The sequence below is a fragment of the Coffea arabica genome, chromosome 9c, assembly GCF_036785885.1.
Source record: "Coffea arabica cultivar ET-39 chromosome 9c, Coffea Arabica ET-39 HiFi, whole genome shotgun sequence".
NCBI lineage: Eukaryota > Viridiplantae > Streptophyta > Magnoliopsida > Gentianales > Rubiaceae > Coffea > Coffea arabica.
Genome location: NC_092326.1, coordinates 2409150 through 2429377, shown reverse-complemented (window position 1 = coordinate 2429377; position 20228 = coordinate 2409150). Strand labels below are relative to the sequence as shown.

General features: G+C 33.7%; 1 protein-coding gene across 1 annotated transcript; it reads left to right on the top strand.

Annotated features, from left to right (window-relative positions):
- Positions 1 to 4555: 4555 nt before the first annotated feature.
- LOC140013995 (oxoglutarate-dependent flavonoid 7-O-demethylase 1-like) lies at positions 4556 to 14364 on the top strand. The gene is made up of 4 exons (XM_072064237.1): positions 4556 to 4795; positions 5323 to 5567; positions 8545 to 8872; positions 13852 to 14364. Exons 1-4 carry the CDS (start codon positions 4556 to 4558, stop codon positions 14107 to 14109), a joined length of 1071 nt encoding a protein of 356 aa, XP_071920338.1. The 3' UTR covers positions 14110 to 14364.
- Positions 14365 to 20228: the final 5864 nt, after the last annotated feature.

The window sequence follows — 20228 nt, the reverse complement described above, 5'->3', positions numbered from 1 at the left end:
GAACAATTGTTGGCTTTTTCAAGTGAATTGATCCGGTTATTAACTTTAGTTCTCCATGTTTGAAAATTTGAGACTGGCTGCTGTTACTTTTGTGTTGTTTTTAGTTATCGTGCTATATGGGTATAAATAAGAGTTGACTGTGTTCCGCTAGTTGCTACTACCGAGTAACCGGGGATCTTCACCTAAAGTGTCGATTCTTGTGTCAAAAAGTAGTAAATGCTATGAGTACGTCGTCACTTGACAATAGAAGCTGAGTAACCGGGCTCTTTCATCTAACAAATGTCAGAGTTTGCGTCAAAAGGCTCCCATGGCTATAAGACTAAGTCTTGTGTAACTATTGAAAAAAAAAGGAAAAAAAAGAAAAATATGAAAAAAAGGTGATGGTTGTGTTAATGTGTGATAAAATTCAGCTTGTCGATTTATGGATTTAATGTTGAGATTTTGGTTAATAGTTGGACCATTTGCTGATAAATGTTGAGCGACCACTCCTTTTTCTTAGATTAGTTAACCTGAAATTGGAAGAGTTTATGGTTTAGAAACTAACCGGAGTGATGTTTCTTGGACTTGACCATTGATGCTTGATTATTATTTTTCTTGGTATCTTGGCAATTTGGTGAATAGAGCAATAGCCACTATCAAATATTGGTGTTTGTTTGTTGTTCTCATGCTTGAGGGCAAGTATGGTTTAGGTGTGGGGGGAATTGATCGGTTACAATTTTATTATTTATTTTATTATTAATTTTCCCTGTTACCTGACCTGATATGGATTAATTATTAGATTCTATTCACTTTTCGTAATTTACATTTATTTCAGGGAGTAGAACAAAAATATCACAATCAAGGCCAATTTGACAGTCATCGGGAAAGAATTCAAATGGAAGGTCTTCATGGGTATTTTTGGAACAAGGAGACACAAGTCCTTTTTGGTAATTTGCGAAAGACAACATTCAAAAAAGAAGCACAAAAGGCCGGAGTCATTTTTCACCTGATGGGCCGCCGCACATGAGAGCCAAGCATTAGAATAGATTAGTAATTCAATAGGTACGGGGAGTAGCAGAATACTTCTCTTGGGCTTTGGACAATTTCGTTCTTTAGTGATTTTGAATCCACGTATGTTACACTTAGGGTAGAAATAAGGGGTCATCATCTTTTTGACCGAGTAGTCTTTTTTTTCATTATTCGGTTTTCCACCGTTTCTTCCTCCCTAATAGGGAGAATGTATGTCGCAACTATTTATGCAGTTTTATATGGAATTTTTCATCAATAATGAGCTAAACCCATTTTTCTAGTCAAGGAGCAACGGATGCTTTGGCTCGCCTAAAATTATGAGATTGATTTAATTTTACCTTTTTCTTTTATTTATTGATATTCGCATATTCCCTGGTTACAGTGCTTATGATTGTTTAATTAATTGATTGTCTTAGATTCGGATAATTAGTTAATTTGATAATCTATTGTCAATTGGGACGTTAAATCCGTAATTGTTTAATTGTCTCAAAATAGTGATAACTGGCATGATTGGATTTGTGTCAGGGGAATACGCAGGCTAACCTAAAATAACCCTGGTAGTGTGTTATTTGGTTAAAATAGGGTTCCTCTAATACGTAAGGCAATTGGGGAATTAAATATTACGGGCATACCTAAAATTATTTCTCAATTAGAGTAGTGATTAACGGGCGTACCTTAATTACCGACACAGTAAGGAGGGGTTGACTGTCATCGCTTGTTTGGCAGTTATAATCTATTTATTAGTAAATAATTGGAATTGCCTTTGTTTCAATGATCAATTAGGTGAACCATTACTGAAGTTATTCCTTGGTTAGATCCTTAATTATCACTCATTTGATTTTAGTAAATTGTTATTTAATTTCTAGTTGGCTATTTTATTTTTATTATTTTACTTTTAGTTGAATTGCTTAAATTATCACCCCTGATATAAAAACACCCTCTTGTCACTGTGAATTTGAAAAGAAACAATTACTTCTAGTTCCTGTGGATTCGACCCTGCTCACCGCTATCTACAGAAATTACTTTTAGTTTGAGCAGGTTTTATTATTGCACAGGCCGACAACCTGTCATCCACCAATTGCTAAGTGTTTGTGTCTTCTTTTATTCACAAAATTTTAAAGGGAAAAATGGCCAAATTTGCCCGTAAACTTTTTATTAGTTTCAATTTAATCCCTAATTTTTGTTTTCGGATTTGATCCCTAAACTTATGTTATGGTTTCAATTAAGGAATTTTATGGCAGCGCTATTAGGAAAAATCGATCAAACTCCTCGTTGATCAATTAAATAGGGATATTTTAGAAATTTTAGATATCTTCTCCCTCCATCATCAATCCCAACACTTGCCACTCATCTCTTTCTTCTTCTCTCACCCCACCTCTCTTTCCCCTCCCTCCATCATGTCAGTAACCATGTTGTTATTTTTCCCCCACCTGCCATTCCCAATGTTTTAAAAACCGGACCGTTAATTGAACCGGTGAAGTAAAAGGGTCGAGGTTCAATCGGTCGGATCGGTTCAACCCCGGTTCAATGAATTTTTTAAAAAATAATTTAGATAAATATATATATGCACAAAATAAGACACATAATGGATAATTTAATACTTTATATGATGAAAAGTTTACTATTTTCAAATAACTTGGATTTTTAAAAATAAAATTTTTAAATTATAAGTTAAAACAAATAAATTTCATCTCAATTTCAATTATATCTACCCAAAAAATCTTAAATCCAATCCAAAAATATCACAATATTTTAAAATTATACAAAATTCACGTCTATGAGAATTTAGACATTGTAAACTTAAATTTTAATTTACATTTTGGAATTTAGAGATTGTAATTTAAAAAAGGAAGTTTTGAGTTCAAAGGAAGTCAAGAGAATCGAAAATAAAAATGCAAATTTGATAAGAAACAAAAAATGAGATAAAAGTGAGTGGTTGTGGCAATAAATAATTTGGGTTAAAGAAAAATAATTCTTTTTTTAACTTTTTTTTAATTTAATGAACAAAAACAAAATTAAAAGATGGAAGAAAACATCAATAAATTTAAAATAAAGAGGTTTGATTAAAAAAGGAGTGACAAAAGAAAAGATGATACAGAGAGAGACAGAGAGAGTTGAAGGTTAAAAAAAAAGAGCCATGGGAGGATGAGATTTTACAAAAAAAATGGAACAAAAAAAATATGAGTATTTGTTTTATATAAATAAGTTATCAAAAAAAACTAATAAGATGTAATGGTGCAATTGTTACTACATTGGTCTTCTATTACAAAGGTCTTGAGTTCGAATCTTGATAGCTGCATTTTGCAGAACTAAAAAAAAAAAAAAAAGCTTGAAAAGCGGAAACGACTGGTTCAAATCCGGTTCGACGGTTTCGCGGTTCAACTGATTTTTGACCAGTTCTCTAGCTAAGTCAACCCTAGCATTGAACCGGACCGGTGCCATGGCCGGTTTACGGTTTAACCGGTCGAACCGGTCTGGTTTTCAAAACACTGGCCATTCCTAGTGTTTGCCTAGTCTTAGCGAACAATTTGCCTGGTTCATATTCAATCCATTGCGGCATGACTTCTTCAAGCTTGATTCATCACCGAACAATTAAAAGTTTTGAAATCTCATTTACCGACCTTCTCTTTGGGGGATTGTGGGAAGTGGGAACTATTTGCCATCAAGTTAGCTTAAGTCGTTGGTTAAGCAGCAAAATTCCATCTTGAAGGAATCCAGTCACAATAACTAGTTCTTCTTATCGCAAAATGATCAAATAGGGAAACAAATGATGATTAAGGAAAAGAATGGATAAATGTAATCCAACCATGTGTCCATTGAGATCATAGGATTTGAAGGTGAGATCTAATGGACAAGTTAACTGGAAACATAGAACTCAAATAAGAGTTTCGTTTGTTTTTTTTTTTAAATATATATATTTTGGCAAACAAACAAATTGCCACAAAACGCTTCATACAGTTTTGGGACGGAGTGCGCTTGCCCGAACAAACTACAAGCTAAGTCCCCTGGACCTCTCCCACCCCAAAAAAAAAAAAAAACAAAAACTCCCAATTCCAATTATTCCTTAGAAAATATTACCAACCAAAAGAAAAAAGGGGGAAAAAAAGAGAGTAAAAGTAAAGCAGCAGCTGCTGCTGCACGTACCAGTAGAAAAAGGGCCTGAAAAATCAGCTAAGCATCAAATCCAAGCGAGTGATACTGGCGCCTTTCTTATCACAAGATTTTTTGAAATTAATTGCCTAGCCCGTTTTTTAGCGATCGGATGCAGCCAAGAAGCTGACTTGCTTCTCTTTGTTTTTTTTTTTTTTTTTTTGTCTTTTTCCCTCGTTGAGACTAGGCAAACACTAGGAATGATATTTTTCCCTCGCCTACCACACGTCACATGTCAACAAAAACCACCAATGCATCATATACGCCTAAATTTTGCTAATTATTATTGTCCCACATGTATGACACGAATTGTTACACACTAGCGCTTTATAAGCTTGCAACTTGGAGCTATATATATATATATATATATTGGTAGAGATTTACACAAGCCACAACCATGGAATCCGGTATGATAAAGTTGGGACGCTCTCTAAAGGTACCCTATGTTCAGGAGTTGGCTAAGCAGAAATTTGCATCAGTCCCACCCCGATACATACGACCTGATCCAACCAAACTTCATGGGGTCTCCATAGAGGAAATCCCAGTAATTGACATGCAAAGGTTGCTTTCTGATGAATCACTGAATCCAGAGCTTGAAAAGTTGCATTGTGCCTGCAAAGAATGGGGCTTCTTCCAGGTTTGTCTGTTTGTATTTGGATATGCATATATTAGGTATTGTTGTTGGCCTAATAAGGGAGTCTGATTGTAGTAGTATTTGCTCAAAATCTACTAGTGATTTCAATTTGGTTTTTACCACAACTTTTAACTTACTTTCAAGGGAATAAAATAATTCTGAAATATTTATTATGGTAATAACTATGACTTTTCAGGACTTGTAGGAAACTGATATATCTAGCCACAAGTATTTTTTTTCATATTGAAATATTTTTTTCTTGTAGTTATCCAGGAATTTTATGCCAAAAGCAAGCATGCCTACCCTAATATATGAACTCATTTGGTTTTCTCTAGTAGTAGTGCATAATGCATGACTAGAATGTAATAGGAGTGATCTCCTTTTCTTTCCTTTTTTTCCTAGGATCTTCTTTGAATTGTTATACGAGGACAATCATCTAATTTAAATGGATATACATGCCTGCTGTTAAAATGGAGAAGTGTTATAATAGTCAGCATCAAATAATTAGTGACTGTACAATTTGTCACCAGCTGATTAATCATGGAGTGAGCTCTTCATTGGTGGACAAACTGGAACTAGAGATACAAAAGTTTTTCAATTTGACGATTGAAGAGAAGATGAGATTTGCCCAAGAACCGGGCGATGTAGAAGGATATGGACAGGCCTTTGTTGTATCTGAGGAACAAAAACTTGACTGGGGTGGCATGTTTTACATGGTCGCTCTGCCAACTCACTTGAGAAAACCTCATTTACTTCCCAACCTTCCTCTTCCATTCAGATTTCAGGTACAAGAAAATTTGCACACACATTCATATCATTGTTTTTAGGTTGAGTCTGATAAAACCGAAATTTGAAAACTAAAATCTGAAATTTAAAATCTAAAGTTATTGAATTGTTAAGTATTAAATTAAATACATTTGAGTGTATATTACATTTAGTGATAAGTGAATACTTTATCACTTACTTTTTAGACCAAGTTTTGCCTAGAAAATTCAATGACACTTAATTAATTCAGATGTTTAATTTTTAGTTATCAAACGTGTCTGAATTAATTAATTCAGATGTTCAAGTTTTGCATATATTAAGTTTAAGTGCTAAATTGAGTTGGCAAATACATGAGAACTATAGTAACATCACACACAGTATAACTTTTGAAAGTCATAAATGCCTAAAATTCTCTACACTTATGTAAAATTTTAAAATTTTGTGAGTGAAAATACTTAAAAGCTAGGCATAAGATGATCATAGACTAGTCATAGGTTAAGAAAATAAGTGGTTAGTAGCAGTCTGTAACTTTACAAATCATAGTACCTGTAATCTTTCCATTTTCCTTTACATAAATTGTCTACATCTTGGTATATAAAGAAACTGAAAGTCTTGAATTGAAATTGTAAAGAGATATAATGATGGTTTTTATGATTTTTAAACTGGACTTACAATAAGAGACATTATTTAAGTGTGGCGGCTTGATTCTTTCTTGTATTTTAATTGATGGAAAAATGAACATTTTGGCCCTTTATTATAGCAGTAGTGGTTAACTTGGTTCTTTATATATTACCGCTTGCTAATTTAACCCTTATTTCGTCTGCTCCTTTATTTCTACAGTGGCAATGTCTATAATTTTTTTTTTGATAAAACAGAAGTCAGTATTAATGTCTATAATCTTTGTAATACCAACATGCATGGAACTTTATGAATTAAGAGTTGTAATCACTGAAATAGAGGACTTGAGCTATATAATTCCCTTCTAATAAGCAAAGTAATAAAGGACTTGATGAGGCAATTAAGTACTTGGTCTTAAATCTTAAAGAACAATAAATAAAGAAAAATGCAGATAATGGTTATGCAGCATCTTCGTCACTGTTTGTGAATTTTGTTTTGTCGAAGGAAAAAAAAAATCTCATTCAGTTAATAAACACGATAACCACTCAACTATTCTTTATTCTAGGTCACAATTTGTTTATAAAAAGTATTCCATTGATGATTAAGATGCTTTATTCAGAAAAAAAAATTGATAATGCTGGCAGGTAGCCCGCCAGAACTAAACATATAATTGGTTTACAGAAAAAAAGCTTTTACATATAATTGAAACCGAGGAGACAATAATACAGCCAAATACTGTTACATGAAAAATTGTAGCAGAGAACATCCGGGTGTACATAATATATTTTTTTATTATATAGATGCATTTATTTAGAAGTCGTACTGCATTAGGAGCCGACATATGACATGAAACATCAAATGTCATCCCTTCAATCGATGTGTAATGATCAAGACAGCTTATCAGCCACAAAGTGTCCTAAGGATTGAATAATTTGTTCATTGTCTCTCTTAAAGTCTCCACATGATAGGCCTTTTTCTTTTGCTTATTTTTTTTTCCCTTGGACTCATTTAATGGTTTTCCAAACATTTCTTTTTTTTTTTAACCATATGGCTATTGGCCACCACCAATGACTTAAAGTCTTGATTGGGTGGGAGAGATTAAAGGTTCAAATTTATCCCATCACTTTGCTATTATATGTGGTTTTTTCAAATCCATATGAGTGTGTACGTCTGGTCTGATGTTGATTAAATCCCTATCGGTTTTCGAATAGATTCCCCCTATAGTAGGATAGAGTAGAAGTAGAGTAGATGGTGACGATTGACCAAAAGAAATTTATATCATCTCTCTCTCTCTAGGAGTAGAGTAGATGGTGACGATTGATCAAAAGAAATTTATATCATCTCTCTCTCTCTCTCTCTCTCTCTCTCTCTCGTATAGGAAAATATATCCTCTCTTGCTTTTCTTAAAGGGATAATTTTAGAAACCTCCTCGAAGGTTTCTGATAATTTCATTGAGTTTCCTTGAGGTTATAAAAATAACACTTACCTCCTTTGCCAACATAAAATGACAATATTAGTCTTAACATTTTAATAAAACTCTCTTGTTAGATATACTTTTACAAAGAATGGTATTAATAATTATTTTTCTTTTCTTTTTTCTATTCTTATTCCTCCTTTTTATATTTTTGCCAATAAAACCATAAAATATAAACATTGACCCCATAAATGTTGTACTAGTGACATTTTTTTATGACTTTGAATGTGATTTAATTTTTACTTGTTGATTTTTTTTTTTGGTATCAAAAGCAACATTAACTCAAAAAAATGCCCAAAATTGCTACCAAGCTATGATAGTTCCACCAATCCAAAAGTCTACAAACATTAAAAGAATTATGATGGTATTTTTTTTTCAAAAAAAAAAATATGTACCTTGGTAAATCACCATTAAAAGTAGTTTATCATAGTGATAGAACTATTGTCATCATTACTTATCAAATAATAAATATGTTGTTAAAAACTTGACACTCTTTTTGTATATTTGTGTTAAATATATTACAATTGTTCTGGAAAGTAATTCAAACTTTAAAAGTTGAGGGTATTTTAAGATATTCATTAAAAATTTTGACCAAGTCTAAGGTTTGGTTACCAAAAGTGTCAAATCAGGGGAGGTAAGTGTAATTTTTGAATCCTTAAGGGAGCTCAGTGAAATTGCTAAAAATCTTAGGAGAGGTTTATGAAATTATCGTTTTCTTAAATCTTACATTCTTAATTGTCTTTATGAGGAAAATTAATGAGCCATGTCACCGTGAGATGATGATAAAACACCCATCCTTGCATGCATCAACAATTAGTTAACATCTAAAGAATTAGGCATTGCTATTATATCTTGGATATTCTTAACTTTTTATTTACATTTTTTTTAAACATTGTAGAGAAACTCTAGATCAGTACTCAAGGGAAATGGAAATCCTTGCCATCAAGGTCCTTGAGCAAATGACAAAAGCATTAGGAATGAAGCTCGAAGATATGACAATGCTTTTTCAAGAAGGGATGCAATCAATGAGGATGAACTATTATCCTCCATCTCCCCAACCTGAGCTAGTGATGGGCCTTTGCCCCCACTCTGATGCTGCTGGGCTTACCATATTACTTCAAGTCAATGAAGTGGAAGGCCTCCAAATCAAAAAGGCAGGAGCATGGGTTCCTGTTGTACCACTTCCTAATGCATTCATAATCAATGTTGGAGACATTTTAGAGGTAATCATGCTCAAAATCCTTTCTCCAAAGATATAATGTGAATATAAACAATCTCTTCAAATTGCTTTTCTGTTTATATAATTACAACATCTATCTAATTTTTGGCCTCCCTTATGAGATATTTTCAAATTGGTTTCTACAATTTTGAACATATATGGCAATTAGATTGTCCTTCCCATATTTTAATAGGATTCAAGAGATAATCTTTCTGATTATGATTAGTATGCCTACAATAGGATGATGTAAGACTAATTATCAACTTGCGCCACCTAGAAAATTAGGCCAGGTCAAAGTGTAGCTTTCATCTCAAAATTTAACTTTTGACAAATTTGTGCCTAAACTTCTAACTTTGGCAACTTTGTCAGAGATAAAGGAATGTTGTTTATTGATAAAATATTGACTATTTTAATAGAACACGTATCTTTATAAAGTCAAAAAAGCATAAAATATGTGGATGATAAGGTCTTTATATTGAAAAAGTAGTTTTATTCATATTAGTAACCAATTTAATTGATTAATTACTTCATTATTCGAGTAATATTTCCCAAGAATGTAAAACTTGGGCCTAATAACTTAAAAAATTAGTATTGTACATGCCCTTACACCCCACCTCCAAATCATTGCTTACCTATGATGTATGAGTGGTGAAATTCAAACTACTTTCCTTTCATTGTTTTGAAAAAAGTACTTACTCTTTTTCCCAACAAATTTGTTTTGATTTGCAGAAAAAAATTTACTTTTAGTCTTGATTTCAATGCTAATTACACAAGTTACTTACAAATCATGTCCTGGAATTATCAGGGTATAGCTTCTGAATTCTATCTCCAATTTTTTTAGGCATAATAGTAATTATAGGTGGACTCACAAGATTACCCTGCTAACCATATCCTATTATTGAGCCTAATTAAACTTTTATAAGAATGTATGTGTTGATCTTGATTCCTATCTTTTGATGTTTACAAAACAAATAGATGATACTAATGTTTCTTCAAGATATATTTTCAGTTATGAAGTTATTTGATTCCATGATCAAGTCGATGACAAAGTATGCTGAATTTGTCGGACGCTCAAGATGTCAGGATCGGACGTCCGATAATCATTGCACAACTTCGGACGCATGCTTCGGACGTCCGATAGGATCCTTCGAAGTCGACGAAACTATCGGACCTATCGGACGCGGAATATGTCTCTACCGGACGTCCGATAGAAACAAGATAATTTTTTAAATCTGTTTGTTTGCTGTCGGACGCATAAAGAGCTTGCACCGGACGTCCGAAAGAATTGAAGAAAATCTCTGAAACTCACTGCCTGCTGTCGGACGCATAAAACAGGGCTATCGGATGTCCGACACTCCAACGGCTAGTTGACTCTTCAGCTACTTTCTATCCGTTGGAAGCTTTAATGAGGCTCTTTCTTGGTCCTATATAAATAGTGATTGGTCAGATACTTCAAACAACTTTGGCACACTGAAGATACAAAAGATCTAGAGAGATTTTAGTGAGAAAATACTCCAAAAAGAATATTTGTAGTCTTAGTGGTGTGAGGTTCATTGTAAGCTTTTCATTTGTGAGTGAATCTTTCATGAGTGTAGCTCTGTGAGGGTTGTCCTAAGGGATAGTAAAACGTCCTAGCTTGACCGAGTGCTGCTTGGGGCAAGGAGGAGGTGAACCTTCCTTTGTACACAAGAGTGATTGTAATTCATCAACTTGAAGTAGCTTGTTTCAATTAATCTACAAGTTCAAGAGGAGTTGGGTAGTTAATTGGTTTGCAATCCTTTCCTTTTTATTTACTTATTGTTTCGTTTATGATCTTTGCATTGGTTGTTTTGGGCCTTACAATTGGTATCAGAGCTTGGTCTCCTAGAGATTAAGCTCAATCGGCTTTGGAGTAAAGATGACAACCAATAATACTATGTTTTTTGAAGGACATTCTGTTATTAGACCACCTGTGTTTAATGGGTCAAATTATATGAGTTGGAAAGAAAGAATGATTATCTTTTTGCAATCTATTGATATCGAATTGTGGTTTATTATTAGTGAAGGTCCATATGATGCCTCTCTTATAGATGAAAATACTCATGCATCTAGACCGAAAACAAGAAGTGAACTGACTGCTGTGGATAGAGCTCATCTCACCTTAAATGCAAAAGCCATGAATGTGTTATATTGTGCATTAGACTCACATGAATCTATTAGAGTCAAGGGTTGCAAGTCAGCTAAAGAAATTTGGGACAAACTGAAAGAAATTCATGAAGGTAGTGAGAATGTTAGAGAACAAAAGAAGTCCATTCTAGTTACAAAGTATGAATCTTTCAAGATGGAACCTCATGAAAATGTTGATCAAATGTATTGTAGATTCAATGATCTCATTAAAGATTTAGAGGTGCTGGAAAAAGAATATTCTCTTGGTGAGAAAAATAGAAAAATCCTGAATGCCTTGTCCAATGATTGGAAAAATAAAGTGACTGCTATTGAGGAGGCTAGAGATTTGAATACTACGCCTATTGAATTTCTTATTAATTCTCTTACCTCTTATGAACTGAAACTTAAGACTAAGGTGCAAGAGGAAGAGGATGCAAAAGTGCGAAAGAATATTGCTCTAAAAGCCTCACAAGATGAAGATGATTCTGCCTCCCTAGATGAAGAAGATGTGGAAGGTGATGACAATGATATCGCTCTCATCACAAAAAGTTTCAAACGAATACTCAACAAGAGGAGATTCAGAAATGGTGGACCTAGCAATTCATTCCCAAATCAGTTCAACAACTCGAGAAACAAAGGGAAGCTAGAGTTCAACAAAAAGCAAACTGATCAGTGGTTTGAATGCGGCCAACCTGGACACTATGCAAGTGACTGTCCAGTGATGAAGAAGAAAGAATGAAGAAAATCAAGAATAAACAAATTTCAATTCACATGGAATGAATGCAATTCCGATGGTGAAATTGAAGAGGAAGATCAATCTGCTCAATTGGCTTTCATGGCCATTGGAGATGATGAGGTAACATCTTCTAACTCTCAATTTGAAAGTGATGATGAAGATGATGATGATCTTGAATCTTTCATTATAAAATTGCATGATAGTTTGAAAGAATCTTATGTTAGAAACAAGGAGTTAAAACAGAAAATTAGTTTTTTGTTTCGAGATAATGCAAATCTTTTTCAACAAAACAAAAATCTGAAAGCTGAAAATGATTATTTCAAAAAAAGTGAGACTGCTTTACACTTGGATCTTGATAGAAAAATAAGTTTTTGTGAAATGTTCAAAAGGGAACAAGATGATTTGAAAAGAAGAATGGATGATTTAAATGTGTTGCTTCAACATAAAAAACAGGACTGTTTTCAAAGTAATAAATCAAAACCTCATTTTAAGATAAATTCTGCTGCAAATGAGTTTGCTTTCCATAGGAGAAGATAAGTAAGATTTATTAAACCTATTCATATGAATAATTCCCTGATTATGTGTAATTTCTGTTGTCAAAAAGGTCACATGAAAAGTGATTGCTATGTGAGAAAGAATATAAAAAAAGGCATGAAATGCATGTGGATAGTTAGACATGATACTAATTTTAACAAGTAGGAGGTTTTGTCTAATCATTGCAGTGATTCTTGTTCAGAATATCTTTTCTTTTGATTTTTTGATCTGAGTTTTCGCTGATATCTTTGAATACTACTGAATCTATATGATGTCAAAAAGAGAGATAAAAGAATAATGCTGATCTCATGATGATTTACTGTGATTGCTGTCATTTCTCTATTTTTTCTTGGAATATTGAATTCTCTGTTATTGTTGCTGGATTATAGTAGTTGATTTTTACTCTTATGATGACAAAAAGGGGGAGAAATGGATACAATGTGTAAGGGGGAGTTATTCTGAGATGCAATGTGTAAGGGGGAATTATTCTAAGATTATGAGTTTGGCTCTTAAAAATTTTGGTTGCAATGATTGAGGGGGAGCTTATACTTATTTTTGTTTCTTTCCATCCATTGTTTTGTCATCATCAAAAAGGAGGATATTGTTGATCTTGATTCCTATCTTTTGATGTTTACAAAACAAATGGATAATACTAATATTTCTTCAAGATATATTTTCAGTTATGAAGTTATTTGATTCCATGATCAAGTCGATGACAAAGTATGCTGAATCTGTCGGACGCTCAAGATGTCAGGATCGGACGTCCGATAATCATTGCACAACTTCGGACGCATGCTTCGGACGTCCGATAGGATCCTTCGAAGTCGACGAAACTATCGGACCTATCGGACGCTGAATATGTCTCTACCGGACGTCCGATAGAAACAAGATAATTTCTCAAATCTGTTTGTTTGCTGTCGGACGCATAAAGAGCTTGCATCGGACGTCCGAAAGAATTGAAGAAAATCTCTGAAACTCACTGCCTGCTGTCGGACGCATAAAACAGGGCTATCGGACGTCCGACACTCCAACGGCTAGTTGACTCTTCAGCTACTTTCTATCCGTTGGAAGCTTTAATGAGGCTCTTTCTTGGTCCTATATAAATAGTGATTGGTCAGATACTTCAAACAACTTTGGCACACTGAAGATACAAAAGATCTAGAGAGATTTTAGTGAGAAAATACTCCAAAAAGAATATTTGTAGTCTTAGTGGTGTGAGATTCATTGTAAGCTTTTCATTTGTGAGTGAATCTTTCATGAGTGTAGCTCTGTGAGGGTTGTCCTAAGGGATAGTAAAACGTCCTGGCTTGACCGAGTGCTGCTTGGGGCAAGGAGGAGGTGAGCCTTCCTTTGTACACAAGAGTGATTGTAATTCATCAACTTGAAGTAGCTTGTTTCAATTAATCTACAAGCTCAAGAGGAGTTGGGTAGTTAATTGGTTTGCAATCCTTTCCTTTTTATTTACTTATTGTTTCGTTTATGATCTTTGCATTGGTTGTTTTGGGCCTTACAGTATGCTACATAGTACACAGTTGGCAATAATGTGACGTTTTTGAACTGAGATGCAGATTGTGACAAATGGGATTTACAAGAGTGTTGAGCATCGGGCAACTGTGAATTTGCACAACGAAAGGCTTTCCATTGCAACATTTCTTGTCCCAAAACTGGATGGTGATATGGGTCCTGTGCCAAGTCTTATCACCCCTGAAAATCCAGCAATTTTCAGAAGAATTAGTATGATTGACTATTTAAAAGCGTTATTTTCCCGTGAACTAGATGGGAAATCATTCATTGACGCAATGAGGACCCAAATCGAAGACTTTTAGGCTCTTAGTCCCTTTATGATTTTTCTCTTTGAAACTTATGTACACTGTTGATATGGTGTCCCCTCTTATCGCCTCCCCCAACTTTCATTCCCCACAATATGTATAATTGTTTAAGAATTAATCCTGTATACACTGTATATGCTATTAGATTCGAATGCATGACAATTAATATTAATTTAAATTTAAAATTCAAAATTTGAAACAAATAGTATGCATTCAGATTTAATACTGTATACATTATTAATGTATAGAAAATTAATCTATTTTTAAATTTGAGAGAGAATGATGAGTAATTGTATGTGCTATCAACGACGTATTAGAAGTCACTCTTTATGCCAAATCTTGATAAGGGGAACCAAAAAAAAAAAACTCTTTGCTATTTTACCTTTTCCTCTAGTACTTATTTTAGGGACAATTATAAATCTTTGAATATATTGCTATTCCATAAGCACTCTTTGTATTAAATTCAAATTTTGGATTTTTCTATTATGTCCTTAAAAGTATAGCACAGAATAAGCATATAAAATAGAAAGGATGGACTCGCTATAAATTTCAATTATTATTATTTATTTTTGAATTTTAAAATCTTGTTCAAATAAGTGGAAAATAGATCCATCTTCTATCGTGTGTCCTGAATAGAACAATTTTTAAAGTTTTAAACCTTGTTACTTGACTACATCTCAACCATCAATGATTTGCAAAGATTTGCTGATTAGACAATTATATACCAAGTACCACTCCGTTGCGTGATCCATCTTCGAGGTGATTGACTGAGGCACGATAATTCGTCCTTGAGACTTCATCTTCATGGTTTCATTATTCAAAGCTAGAAATGAAACCATTAAATGCTATGGGTCACCTAACCATAGGGCAGCATAGATGCCAACTTTATTCACTTTCATTCTAAATTGGCCCTTCTAATGGCACGGGAATTAAGAGACGGAGAGTGGTCACGATCGGTAAGTATGCCCGCCCCGTAGGTATAGAAATGGGGCGGAGTGGGAGTAGGGGTTGCGGGAATTTTTCTCAGAACTATCCCCACCTATAAATTAATTAAATAAATTAATACGTAAATATTTGTCAATATCTATGTACATATTATATACAGTAGGGGTGGTGGGGATTTGTATCGGTACTATCCCCACCTCTATATATATATATAGACACACACACATACACATACAGACATATACATTATAATTTGAAAACTCATGATATCATGATTTGTGTGGTAAAATGATGATTTTGTTATTTTTAGTTTATTGAATTTTTTTTTGTGTATTGCATGTTTGCAATAAGATAATAATAGTAGCAGATATTACTTTAGTTATGCTAATAAATATGGAGAAATATTTTTAAAAGATTAAGGTATATTTTAAACTTAATTTCATGTTGAATTTTAGTTATGAAAAAGAGAAGTTTATTTTGAACCACCCATTGGGGCACCCTTATTGGGTAGTGGGGTGGGGCAGGGGGGATACCTTAGGGCAAGGGGAAGTTTTTAAAGCATTGGAGGGGAGACGGGAGAGGGTTCTTTTATTCCAAATCCATCTCGTTGTTATTCCTAGTCACCAACTCTTTAAAACCTAGAAATTTTAGTTTTCCCTCACATAAGGTTTGAAGTAAATGTTAACTTCTACCTCCAAAAAAAATTCTATAAAATATTATTATAAAATTAAATGTTATTTGTATATACTATTTTTCGATCAAAGTAATTGTTATGCTTCCTTCTACATAGGTAACATAGCAAGGTCAGTATAATTTCAATAAAAAATTTAAGGATAATCTAAAATTTGGATAAACATCATGAAGTGAAGGTGATGAACCATTTTCAAGGACAATAGCTAATAGACTCTTAAAAGTCAATTTTGAAGTTTGGAACGACAAAACTTGCTTTCTTCATGTGCCCAAGATGAGTTTTTTTAGATTTTGATTAACCGATTTATAATTTTTTGGATCTATTCGATAGAGCTCACCATATTATCCTGTTTTTTGATATATGTGTATGTTTAATGATGTAATTTCTATCATTAATGCAAATTTTAATAAAATTATGATATTTTATATAAAAAAAGATGGAGGTAATTATCCAGGGGTTTACCAAGTCAACATAATTTGTGGGCCCAAGGGATTTGACAAGGTTTAATTTATATTGTATAGTATAGGTATCTTAATGAATACGGTTTGATTTAGATCCCTTTGATCTACATTCATACTCTTATTCATACCTAAACCCATACCCAATCCCTTATGGGTTTGAAAAAGTAAACTCAAACTCGAACTCTCATAGGTTTAGGTATTCAACGGGTATTCGTGAATACTTTTTTGATCATACAATGAAGAACCAAAGTAAAAATATTTTGAAAATATATAGAGTTAAAAAATAACATAAATATCATCCAATTTTAATTTTCAAATAATAAAATCAACATTCATGATGTTGAACACAATATTATGAACTCAAAAAAGAATTATTATCAACTAAAACTATTTGTTTTCAAAGTTTCATCTGTGTCTATATTCAATCTTTTATTTATTTGCTTTCATTTTTCTTTTTTTCTTGAAAATGTTTGTACTAATTATAATGACATAGAATATTAGGTTAATTTCCGAATTTACTGATACATACACACACATAGAATATTGCATGGGTATTGGTAGGGTCTAATTTGGATTTGAATTTGGATCTAAATCATAGAAAACTATACTCCACCCAAATTCATGATTCTCTTACGGGATCTAGATTTGGTTAGGGTCTGGGTTAATAAATTAAACCTAAACCCTACTCAGATATACTGGGTTTGGATTTGATTTAGATAAAATCGACCCATTGACATACTTAGTTCGGTACCATAGGCTACCCTTAAAACAGTGCATTTAGGTGAAATATGGATGAAATTAATTGGAATAGCACCTTTTTAATTAGATAAGACATCATTGTCAGCCTATAATCTAGTTCCGTATACAACTTTTTTATAATCCAAATCTAGAACGTTGCATTCGATTAATAATAAACAATAATGTTGATTAATGAAACATACGGTGGCATGAATAATTGAAGAGTGCACCTATCTTTTATTATGTTCCGTGAATAGAAGAATATGAAAAGTTTTAAACCTCCTGTTACTTGACTTTCATCTCAACCATCAATGATGTTTTCAAAATTTGCTAATTGGACAATAACATACCAAGAATCACGCCGCTGCATGATCCATCTTCGAGTTCATTGATTGAGACACGACAATTTGTCTAGAATTTTCATCTTCCTAGTTTCATCACTCAAAGCTGGAAATGGCATGAGAATTAAGAGGTCACCTCCTTTCCATAACGACTTAAACCATAGGGCAGATAGATGCCAACTTTAATCACTTTCCCTCTAAATTGGCCCATCCAATGGCATGAGAATTAAGAGGTGGGGAGGGGTCATGATAGGAATGGATGCCCGTCCTTTGGGGAGAGAAATGGAGTGAAGAGAGCTGTGGGAAAAGAAGTGGGGTGGTGGGGATTTTTCTCCCCCCGCCATGTGGCTACCATCCCCGCGCCATCCTTGCCTATAAATTAAATGAATTAATTAATATGCAGCTATATTTGCCAATATCTATGTACATATTATATTATTTATAATTTTGTAACAATAATAGTAACAGCTGTTAGTTTAGATTTGCTAACAAATACGGAGAAATGTTTTTAAAAGATTAAAGTAGATTTTAAACATAATGTAATGTTGAATATTAGTTAAAAGTCCAAAAGATTGATTTATAAAGTTATTTGTTAATATTATATATGAAAACATAAGATCAAAATAAAAAATAAAATTTTATTTTGAACCACCCATCAGGGCACCCTGGTTGGGTAGACGGATGGGGATAGGGGTAAGAGAAGTGGGGGGATAGCACTAAAGCCAGGAGAAGTTTTAAAGCACAAGGAGGGAGACGGGTGAGGGTTTCTAGCCTCATATCCACCTCATTGCCATTCCTCTAGTCACCGACTCTCAAAAGCCTAGAAATTTTAGTTTTCCCTCTTTAACGGTTTGAAAGCATAAATGTTAACTTTTGCCTCCAAAAAAATTTATAAAATTTAATGATTAAAAGTTATATATATATATATACAGTTTTTTTTAATCAAAGTAATTGTTATGCTTCCGTTTAAGTAGCAAGGCCAGTATAATTTCAATAAATATTTGAGGATAATCTAAAATTTGGATAACATCATGAAGTGCAGGTGATGAACCATTTTCGCAAAGACAGTAGCTGATAGACCCTTAATTATAAGTCAATTTTAAAATTTCAAAGCTATAAAATTTTTTTAATGTGACCAAGGAGGAGATAATTATCAATAGGTCTACCAAATCAACGTAATTTGTAGGCCTAAGAGATTTGACAAGGTTTAATTTGTACTATATGGTTCCATGGGTTACCTTTGAAACACTGCATTTAGGTGGAATATGGATGAAATTAATTATAATAGCAGCTCTTTAGGTGAGACATCATTGTCAAGCCTAGAACTAGTTCCGTATAGAACTTCTTATATTATCCAAACCTAGCACCTTGCATTTCGACTAATAATAAACTGTGACGCCCCCACTTCTCCCAAGGGCGAACCCAAGGGTATCAGCGGGACGCCTGCCTAGTTCTTACCAGGACTCACTACAAGATGAACTCAAACTTATGGATAACAATCAACAATAAGAGTCGAAACTACAAAGAAAAGGTCACTTCCTTAATAAGTATTCAATTCCTACATTACAAGATACCAAGTACATCACTTTCCCCAAATATACAACTTTCAAAAGTCATCTAATCAATTACATTCAAAACCCTAATCAAAAGTGCATCAAGTTGGCTTCTCCATATTTCTTTCCATTTCGGCTCCTGTTAAGGAAAACAAATCTAATGGGATGAGCTAATGCTCAGTGAGGCCAAGAAAAATATGCAAAACACATAGTTCAAATAACGATAGCACTTATATGAGAATTAAAACTATAACATTCAAGTAGTTCACAACTAACAATAAAATACACTTGATAAGGATACGGAAGCTCGCAGGAGTTATATTCTACTTGCTTTGCCAATGACCGATCCAGTACCTCCACGAGTTGACACTCCATCAACCGGGTAGATTATAGATCTGTAGAACCCCACTTACTTCACACTCCCGATCACCGTTACACCTCCTGCTCCGGGCCTGCACTTCTTTTATATAAGGCGATACTACTCGAGTATGTCAAGCGAGATCTCTCAAATAGATTTTTTTTCATGGCTCACCAAGTTTCACTACCAAGCCCATGCCGGCTCGAGTCGTAAGGTCGGCCGATGAGATTGGGCGTCCCCCATTATTATCTTGAGTTTGATACGTCCAAATATGGAAAAACTTTATACCGTTGGAAACTAGATCCAAGGTACTAAAGTTCCTCGAAAACACTTTTTCAAGATTCTAAACGGAAAGCACTCATTTTTCAACTCAAAGTTTCAGTTCCAAGAGGATAGGTTTGAACCAGTCTTGGTTTTTCAGCCATTTTTGGAAATTCGGTAAAATTCACAGAAAATGAATTAGTCTTTGAAATTCGTAACACAACAAGCGTTCCAAATAAGGTTTCAAACACAATAAATGGAACTAAATTCGGAGTTTCGAGCATCAAGATATAATAACCTAAAGTCGGTTAATTTTCACTACTTGAACAGTGAATTTCCAGATTTGAAGAAAAATGTTTGAGGCATCATTTGGATATCGAAATGGTATTGAATTTACACCAAATTTGCAACACTTAAACTTCCATATGTGGACTTCCTCCCTATCAAATTACAGGCAAAAACTCAAATGGGAAGCCAGTTAACAAAACGACTAAAGTTCGTGAAATTTTCAAAGCAAATCTGCCAACCCACTCTTTCTTTCTTTCCAAAGGTTTTTGTCCAATGAAATCAATCCCAATTCACTCCATTTTTGAAACTAAGGTTCCAGAAACATTGATAAGCAATTGACACAAAATTTTTCGAGGCAAAATATCCCAAAACAGATTTGACCATTCGGCCAACAAGAAAGGGAAAAGCTTCCAGTTTCCAGCTTTGTTGTACTTTCGAAATCAGACCACATCTCACTTAATACAAACTCAAATTGGGAAT